This window comes from Thamnophis sirtalis, unplaced genomic scaffold, assembly GCF_051295495.1.
Source record: "Thamnophis sirtalis isolate CommonGarterSnake01/CBP01778 unplaced genomic scaffold, rThaSir2_p1.2 scaffold_1, whole genome shotgun sequence".
Classification (NCBI taxonomy): Eukaryota; Metazoa; Chordata; class Lepidosauria; order Squamata; family Natricidae; genus Thamnophis; species Thamnophis sirtalis.
This window is the reverse complement of record NW_028261381.1, coordinates 179,953,354-179,962,887: the sequence shown is the minus strand read 5'-3', so window position 1 is coordinate 179,962,887 and position 9,534 is coordinate 179,953,354. Positions and strand designations below refer to the sequence as shown.

The following is a 9,534-nucleotide window of genomic DNA, read 5'->3' as shown; positions in this document are numbered from 1 at the left end:
AGAAGGATAGTAATTCTTAGTGTATCCCCTGTGGATTTCTAGATACAAAAACTTCCAAGCTACTAAAAATATGTCTGAGTTCTCCAGATGGGGGCAGAACATCTCTCTTTAGCCTGTCTTGCAATGAGCTCACACCTGGGTTTGAAGAGACTCACCTGCCTTTGTTTCCTTTATGGTCACAACCCAAAGACAGGTAAGAGGAAGCATCATTGATATAAATTGGTCCTGGTGCCATCCAGGTGGCACAGGTGATGCCTGATCTTTTTAACTTCCAATGAGATCTCAGGCCTAAGCTTCAAATCAGTTTCTGCATAAGCCTTTATTTCTGTTCTAGGAGGGAAGGTGACAAGAATGACAGGCAGGAATCATGCTGCTTCTGATGCTGATGCTTTTCTGGCTCCGGGCTCCCACTACAGCCAAGAAGCTGCAAACGATTTGTGTGTTCAGGGATTATATCCACTTAAGGAACAGCTACTATAGGCCTGGTGATCTCATCATTGGTGGGAATTTGCCTTTCGGAAACATTGCACAGTCTCCTGCCTTGGACTTTAATACAGTGGATATTTATTTATATAATACGTAGGTTTCAGCTGGAGGGGAAACATGCAGATAATTGTTTTCTTTGCTTTAAATTCTGGGACTGTTTTCAGAAACACTTCTCGTGTATTGAACTCTCCTGATGTAGTGCACATTTTGTACTTTTCTCAAATAAATTAGCAAGCTCTTAAAATAGGCTGGAATTTTCAATCCCTTCATTAGGAAGATGATGAACAACAAAAATGATGAGGGTAGCTGTGCTGGCCTAGTGAAGAAGTCAAATTATAATATTAATCTCACCAGTAACTTGTGGTAGAAAATTCAAATAAAAGCTCAACATTATTCAAGTGTTCAGGAGTTACAAAAATCCTTCTCAGTGTTGGAAACAGCATTGCTCATGAATAAGGGCCTTCTGTAAATCTATGAGGTGACCCCCACTGTAGTCCTGAGCTCAGCAATCTTTACATCACCTGAAGAAGCTGCTCCAAGAAAGACCTTAAATAATTATGGTGAAAGGGGAGCAGTTGGAAAGGATTGCAGCCACCGCAGGAAAGTGAATATGGCAGGGATGATAAGACAGTATAAAACAGTCCATGATAGCTATAAAAAGGCTTCTCTACTTTCTCACAAAGTTCTCCCTTTTTTTTCTCACTACAGAGCCATCACCAGTTACTACCAGCAGTTCCTTGCCTTGATGTTTGCTGTCTCTGAGGTCAATAAGGATTTTCTTCTGATCCCCAACATCACCCTTGGCTTCCACCTCCATGGACATTTCCAGAGGGAGACGTATATTTCCTTAAACAGCCTCTCCATGCTCTCCTCACGACACCATGTAGTTCCAGGTTACAAGTGTGACCACCCGGACACTCTGATGTCTGTTATTGGTGGTCTCAATGCCAAATCCTCAAGGCTGATGGCCTCCATCTTCTCCATCTTTAAGGTCCCACAGGTAAGAGAGCTCTCTTGGATACAGTATGGAATAGACAAAGATCAAAAGCACACAGAGAAGCCAAAGATTACACTAAAGGTAGTTTTTTTTGGGGGGTGGGGATACAATGAACTTGTGACTCTTAGTTTATTCCTTATTAAAGGGTAGCCATCATTTTAGTGCCATTTATTCTCTGTATCAGGTTGTTGGTTTCTTCTCTTGTCTTCTGATGTACCACAACCAATAAAAATGGCTAAGAAGGGAAGAAGACTAAATGTGTAAATCAACGTGAGTCAGCTTGACTGGAGGACCATCAACTACACAAGGGTAACTACTAAAGTCAGCATACAACTTTTACTTTGTCTCTGAAAAAAGAATCTCTTTTTCTCCAGCTCGGTGTTGGCTTTGAGTTATCTCAGGGAGAGAGAAGAGTTTATCCTTCCTTCTTCCGGATCAATCCCAAGGAATCTCCTCAGTATGTGGGTTTAGTCCAGTTGCTCCTGCATTTCCAGTGGAACTGGGTTGGGCTTGTAGCCCCTGAAGATGACAGGGGAGAACATTTCATCTCAACTGTGACGCCGATGCTCCAGGAGAAGGAGATCTGCCTGGCTTTCACCCTGATGCTGGAATTGGATAATATTGAAATCACTCAGCACAAGTTTATTCTCAATTTCCTTACCTGGTCTGAAATAGAAGTGCCTATTTTGTTTGCAGACTCAACGGTTACTGGCAGTTTTTTAGGAGCAATACTTTTGACTGAAAAACTCACAAAATTATCATTTAGGAAAGTTTGCATCTTCACTTCCCATTTGAAACTTGGCGTGAAAGAATCTGCAGGAGCATCGCGATATATAAAGCCTTTGCATGGGGTCTTGCATTTTAGGGACCACTCCGGGGATGTCTCTGAATTCAGCCACTTTCTCCTTTCTTTAGACCCCTTGAACCCCCAAGGAGATGTTTTTCTCCCTCGATGGTGGGAATTTGTCTTTGGCTGCAAGATCCATAAATCAGGGGAGATCCCTCCAAAGGGGAAAAAGCAATGCACAGGAAAGGAGAATGTGCAGAATCTGCCCAATTACACTTTTGAATGGAGCATGACAGGTGAAAGTTACAATATCTACAATGCTGTTTATGCTCTGGCACACGCTTTATATGCAATGCATGGATCCAGAGTCCGACCAATGAGGCTTGGAAAGAGGATCTCAGATGTCCAGTCATGGCAGGTAATTTTTGTGGCTTTTGACTCAGTCCACAGAAACTTAGATCAGAAGCTCCCCATATGAATTTCTTCTGCTCCTGATTAAATGTCTGTGTACTCCCATCCCAATGCATCTGAGATCCTGCCCTTTTTCTTCAGTTTACCATTTGTTCTGCTACTCAACTTGCTGTGTGAAAACAGCTTCTCGTTAATAATGGATGGAAACTAAGCAAGGAGAGAAGCAACCTAGAACTAAGGATAATTTTTTAAGGAATGTTTACCTTTAGAAGTCGTGGGTGTCCCATTGCTGGAGACATTGAAGAAGAGACAGGATAGCCACTTGTCTAAAACTGTAGAGGGTCTGTTGCTTGAGCAGGGGATTGGACTAGAAGACCTCCAATGTCCCTTCCAATTTTGTGATTCTGTTTCTATGACAAGATTTGAAGTGGTCCTAATGGGTTTCTGGTCTAAAATTCATCTGAATTTCCTCCATCAAAGGCTAAAATGTTGGACCTCTCAGAATAATGAAGTGACCAACCAGGTCAGATGCTTCCTTCTGCATGGCCCAGTAGATCAAATCTGGTTCCTGCATTCTGCTGCCTTTGACAATGAGATAGAGAAAACCAGGGGATTTTTCCATCTTTCTGATAGAAATGATTTATTCACTTCAAACATTCATTAATTAGTTAAGAAGATTTTGGACCATTGGACTATTAGAAATGCATGTAGCCAAGTATCACAAGAGAAAAATCCTAAAATTAAATTTAGATTGTAGAACCAAATTTCTTTTATTTTGATCAAATTGGAGTTGGAAACCATGCCCGGTGATAAAAGGAAAACTTTTCATTTCAGAGTTAAATACACTTGATTCCTCAGATCACCACCAAGAGATGGAACTAACTTCTCAAATATAAACCCATCTTCTCAAGATGGCCATTATCTGATGGTAGAAACCAGGGGTGGGTTTCTCGCCCCGTTCCAACCGGATCGGTTGGAACGAGGCCGGCGGCGTCCTCGCGCACGCACGCGGCGCGCATGTGCACGCACGTGGCGTCCTCGCACACGCACGCGGCGCGCGCATGCGTATTAGCGTCTGCGCGATGCTCCAGCTGCTCCTGGAGGATTGCGCAGGCGTTCTGCGCATGCGTGGAAAGCGCGAAATTCAAAAAAACCGGGTAAGGAGTGGGCGCGGGTGTGCGGGCGCGCGCGGGCGCGGGGGGGGCTTCACCGTTCCCGGAAGTTACTTACTTCCGGGTTCGGTGACCAACCGGATCGCAGGGACCGGTGCGAACCGGTTGAAACCCAGCCCTGGTAGAAACCATGATTTGTAGCTCTAGTCCAAACCCCAAATTCTGAACCTCCCCTTTCTTTCAGATTCTTCCCTATTTGGGGAATGTGCAGTTCAACAACACTGCTGGAGATGAAGTCTCCTTCTCAAAAGATGGACTGGGATCTGGTCGTTATGATCTTCTCAACTGGATTCTCCTCCCCAATCAATCTTTCGTCCCCATAAAAGTTGGGCATGTAAATCCTGAGGCTCCCCCAGGCCAGGATTTCACCATTAAATCTGATGGATTCATCTGGGCCATTAAGGTGAGCTGCAAGGAAATGTTGTAAATTCAGGGAAAGATTCATTCTCTTCCTGAAATGCAGAGCATCTTCCTAACTTGAAAAATAATCAATTGAGTCAGAGATCATGGCAATTATCTGGTGAAAAATCTGCTTTGCATTTAACACCTTTGGGGTCTGATGTATGTCATTCCACAAAGGGTTAGGCTAGGGAACGACTTCTGCTTGAAACACAGGATGCCATTAGAGCAAGTAACAGTGATTTCCATGGACCATTTATGTTCAGTTGTATCCTCATGTTTCTTTCTTTTAGAAATACTCTCTTCTCTGCAGGCTGAGATTCCAGATCCAATCTCTCACATCCATGGGTGTGTTAGGAATGTCCCTGCCCTGGTTACCTCAGGACTGTTTTTGATTTCTTTTTTATTATATTTTATTTTATTTTATTTAGACATATTTTTTATTTCCATTTTCATAACATACAATCACATGTATACTATACATAGCCAGTATCATATAGTATTAAATAATGATTACATCAGTTCCTCTTGTCATCAATGCTCAAAAAAATTAAAACCCATTATTAGCTCTTCTGCTCTCCATTCACCTCTTTCTTCTACCTCTCTCCTACTTCCTACCTTCCCTCCATCATCCTTTCCTACTCTACTTCCCCTTCCTTTCTCCTTCTCCTCTCTCTACATTCCACTCCTCCTTATCCTCCTCCTCCTCATCTTCCCCCCTTACCCTCTCTCCTATCTCTCTCTTCCCATCTTTCTTCTCCCTTCTGTTTCCCATTCTTCCTCTCATTGGTGTATTTCCGCTTCTATATCAATATACTTAACATATCCTAGATTTGAAGAAAAAAAAATAAGAGAAGACAGTATACATGTGGAATCAAATTACACTAAAATCTAACACCTCTCTTCAAACCTGATATATATCCCTCCCTCCCCCCCTCCCCCTCAACCCCCCCCCCCCAGCCTTCCCTCCCCCGACTTCCCAGAACCAATACACGGTATAAATCTTTAACAAAAACAGTCTAAAATATATTGGAAAAAAGAATAGAACATCTTTACATTGCTAAGCTAACTTTAGACTGTTTTTGATTTCTGATAGACAGTGGCAATATGTTTCTTTTGAATAGATTCTGAATATAGAAGTAGGAATAAGGAAGGGAAATAGGAATGGGGGAAAGAATGAATGCAGCAGGTTCACTGCTTGGGTTATCTCAAGTATTTCTCTTTTCTCTTTCAGAAGGTGCCCTTTGCCAGGTGTAGCAGGAAGAGGTGCCATGCAGGAGAGAGGAGAAGAGTTCCAGAGGGCGAGCAGGTTTGCTGCTACCAGTGTGATGCTTGTCCAGAAGGGACATTTTCTAATCAGACAGGTAGACCACACTTAAAATATTAATCTTCCAGGATTAAAGAAGACATTCATTAAGTCATTTTTCTTATTGTTGTCATTTTTTATACGATTGACATGAAATCAAATCTTTCAGCAAAACCTTTCAGTTTACAGATATAAACTGCTCTGGCCACAGAATCCACCTTTCCCGATCATCAGCAGCTCCAGGCAGGATAGGTTTAGGGCATAATTTATGAATGACCAACTAGGATTTCCACTCCTACTCTAACATACAATTGCAAAATCCACCTTCCAATATTTCCTGAGGAAGGGGTGTGTGCAGTCCAAGCTTCAATTTTTATTATTCAAAATGTGCTCCTTCCGCCAGCTCTATCAACCTCTGAGAAAATAGACCTGCCACGGAAAGAGGACATTCATCTATTTATGTCTCTTTGATAGAGCAGGAGGGAACAAAAAACGTCTGAATGAACAGAGTTGAGGTACAAAGCAGAGAGGTTAAGACAGGGATAATATACTCACAAATAAAATAGCAGCATTCCTGGATAACATATCTGCCATTCTCCTGTGGGTTCCATTATAAAATAGGTGAAAAAACAGGCATCCGACATCAAATTAAAAGCCACATTACTCATGGAGGTGCACAGTGAAAGAATAGCTGAAACTGAACAAATCCTTGTCTTTGGATAGTTTATCCCCAGGATCATCATAAGTGAAGGATGGTTTTCCCTTTTTGATGCCCCATAAATTTTATAGGGAGTCCTTTCATAATTCAGAGCGGAGGTGGTGCAGTGGTTAGGGTGCAGTACTGCAGGCCACTTCAACTGACTGTTATCTGCAGTTCAGCAGTTCTAATCTCACCGGCTCAAGGTTGACTCAACCTTCCATCCTTCCAAGGTGGGTGAAATGAGGACCCAGACTGTGGGGGCAATATGCTGACTCTGTAAACGGCTTAGAGAGGGCTGAAAGCCCTATGAAGCGGTATATAAGTCTAACTGCTAACTGCTATTGCTATTCCCTTTGTGGATAGACCAACAGCAGAAAAAGGAAGTCATATCACCTCTATAGGAGAGATAATCCATATGGCAGATAACTCTGAAATTCTTAGCCAAACACTCTTGATTTCAGATGCGGCTCACTGTGAACCCTGCCCAGAAGACCAATATCCCAACAACGACAAAGACCAATGCATTGCCAAGAAGATCCACTTCCTTGCCTATCAAGACACCCTGGGATACATTTTAGTTTTTCTTGCTCTCTTTTTCTTTGTGATCACTTCTGCAGTCCTGGGGATTTTCTATAAACATCATGACACACCAATTGTTAAGGCCAACAACCGAGATCTCACCTACATCCTGCTGGTCTCCCTCCTTATCTGCTTCCTCTGCTCCTTCCTTTTTATTGGTCAACCTGGGAAGGTCACCTGTCTCATACGACAAGTTGCCTTTGCCATTCTCTTTTCTCTTTCAGTTTCCTCTGTGTTGGCAAAAACTGTCATGGTGGTTCTGGCTTTCATGGCCACCAAGCCAGGGAACAGGGCAAGGAAACTCTTAGGAAAACCATTAATCAACTCCATTGTCTTAGCTTGTCCCCTTGTCCAAGCACTTATTTGTGCCACCTGGCTGGGAACCTCTCCTCCATTTCCCAACTTGGACTTCCACTCCTTGTTTGGAGAAATCATTTTGGAATGCAATGAAGGCTCAGCTTTAATGTTTTACATTGTCCTTGCCTACCTAGGTCTTTTGGCCCTCATCAGTTTCACAGTGGCATTCCTAGCTAGGAAATTGCCTGATAGTTTTAATGAAGCCAAGTTCATTACTTTTAGCATGCTAGTCTTTTGCAGTGTTTGGGTCACTTTCCTCCCCACCTATTTGAGCACCAAAGGAAAGTCCATGGTGGCTGTGGAGATCTTCTCTATCTTGGCCTCTGGGGCTGGTCTCTTGGCTTGCATCTTTTTCCCCAAATGCTACATTATTGTACTGAGGCCGAATCTGAACTGTAGAGAAAATATAGTAAGGAACAAGAATTTCTAATTAATGCATGGATTGCCTCATTTATACTTGTCTTGTTTGGAATGTGATTATTTTTGTTAAATGTTGACAAGAAGGAGGAACTTGTTCATTAAAGAATTCCTTACCTAGTGCTGCAACTGGTAACACTTTACTTGTGGTCAGAAACTATCATCCAGTCTTTGTTTATCATGTTTTCAAAATGTCCTCAGTGATGACTAGTGCTTGGAGTTGATGGAAAGCTTGTTCTTAAGTTTATGGATAACCTTGCTAGGAACATATACTAATTAAGGAAATTAGATTGTGATTCTGGGCATCGTTTGAATTATTCCTGGGCAGACTATCTATGGACGCAGATCTCATAGAGCATCATGGATTACTAAGAAATAGCAGTAGACTTATATACCGCTTCATAGGCCTTCAGGCCTCTCTAAGCGGTTTACAGAGAGTCAGCATATTGCCCCCAACAATCTGGGTCCTCATTTTACCCACCTCGGAAGGATGGAAGGCTGAGTCAACCCTGAGCCGGTGAGATTTGAACCGTTGACCTGCTGATCTAGCAGTAGCCTGCAGTGCTGCATTTAACCACTGCGCCACCTTGGCTCACTAGACATACCCAGTTCCTGCAAACCAAAGCCAAAAAAATGAAATGTCACAAGAGATGATAACATACTGCAGATAATTATGACATATTTTGCTCATCCATCTAAGGGAAAATTCTGCCTGACATTGACAAGGAAGTATAGTAGATCTGTATGTGAGGTGGGTTTAAACTCTACCATTTCAAAAATAATTGAATAGTGGTAGGCAATTCTATAAAGCCACAGCTATCTAAGGAAACAACCATATTTGCTTAAAAACACTAATATGAACCTTCCATTATAAATATTACCTTAATGAATGAACTAAATTAAAAGGAATAAAATGAGAAAAACTTTCTCCCTGTAAAAATAAACATAAATTTAAGAACATGCTTTCCATCAAATCTGAGCACTGGACATCACTGAGGACACTTTGAAAACATGATAAGACTGGATGATAGTTTCTGACCACAAGTAAAGTGTAACCAGTTGCAGCACTTGGTAAGGAATTCTTGAATGAACAAGTTCCTCCTTCTTGTCCACATTTTTTTAAAACACTGCATAAGGCCAATATAAACAATGAGATTCATCCCAGCTTCCTAAGTAAAATGAGGAAGCATGTGCAAATCACCCAGTCCTGTGACCTGTAGTTATTTAAGGGTGATAACCAGCACCTTGAATGGTGCCTTGGAGGAACCTGGGAGCCACTGCAGCTCATGCAACAGAGGTCTAATATGGATGAACCTCGAAGGGCCCAATATTGTGAACACCTCTTTATTTTGGACCAGATGCATGAAACAGTAGAGAATATTCATAGCTCAATTTAGATTGTGGCAGTGGTTTCTTCTCCAAGCTTCCTATTTAGCTCTTGGACATTTCATTACCCGGCTATGTAACATCTTCAGTGGGGATTTGGGTAAAGTGTCTTGTTCAGTTTCTCTTCTGTTTATATCGGCCTTATGGAGTGTTGTGGTCAGTTGGTTACCTGACTGGCTGTTTGTGTGGCACAAACCAGTGAGGAATATGAGCCAGCCGTGTGCAGCAGCTGCCAAAAAAGCCAACACAGTTCTAGGCTGCATAAACACAGGGATAGAATCAAGATCACGTAAAGTGTTAATACCACTTTATAAGGCCTTGGTAAGGCCACACTTGGAATACAGCATGCAGTTTTGGTCGCCACAAAGTAAAAAAGATGTGGAGACTCTAGAAAGAGGGCAGAAAAGAGCAACAAAGATGATTAGGGGACTGGAGATTAAAATATAGGAAGAACGGTTGCAGGAACTGGGTATGTCTAGTTTAATAGAAAGAAGGACTAGGGGAGACATGATAGCAGTGTTCCAATATCTCAGGGGC

At 42.2% G+C, this 9,534-nt stretch overlaps 1 protein-coding gene across 1 annotated transcript; it reads left to right on the top strand.

The window, feature by feature from the left end:
* The first annotated feature begins 351 nt into the window (after nt 1–351).
* On the top strand, nt 352–7,624 carry LOC148049943 (vomeronasal type-2 receptor 26-like). The gene is made up of 5 exons (XM_087705670.1): nt 352–437; nt 1,195–1,486; nt 1,978–2,197; nt 2,399–2,566; nt 6,720–7,624. The coding sequence occupies exons 1-5, from the start codon at nt 352–354 to the stop codon at nt 7,622–7,624; spliced, it is 1,671 nt and encodes a 556-aa protein (XP_087561796.1).
* The last annotated feature ends 1,910 nt before the right edge of the window (nt 7,625–9,534 follow it).

Excerpts from the sequence above, each read along its gene's own strand:
- LOC148049943 (XM_087705670.1), top strand. The coding sequence starts at position 352 with ATGACAGGCAGGAATCATGCTGCTTCTGATGCTGATGCTTTTCTGGCT. Across the intron at positions 1,487-1,977 it reads CCATCTTTAAGGTCCCACAG|TGGAACTGGGTTGGGCTTGT; the intron begins GTAAGAGAGCTC and ends CTGCATTTCCAG. Across the intron at positions 2,198-2,398 it reads AGACTCAACGGTTACTGGCA|ACCCCTTGAACCCCCAAGGA; the intron begins GTTTTTTAGGAG and ends TCCTTTCTTTAG.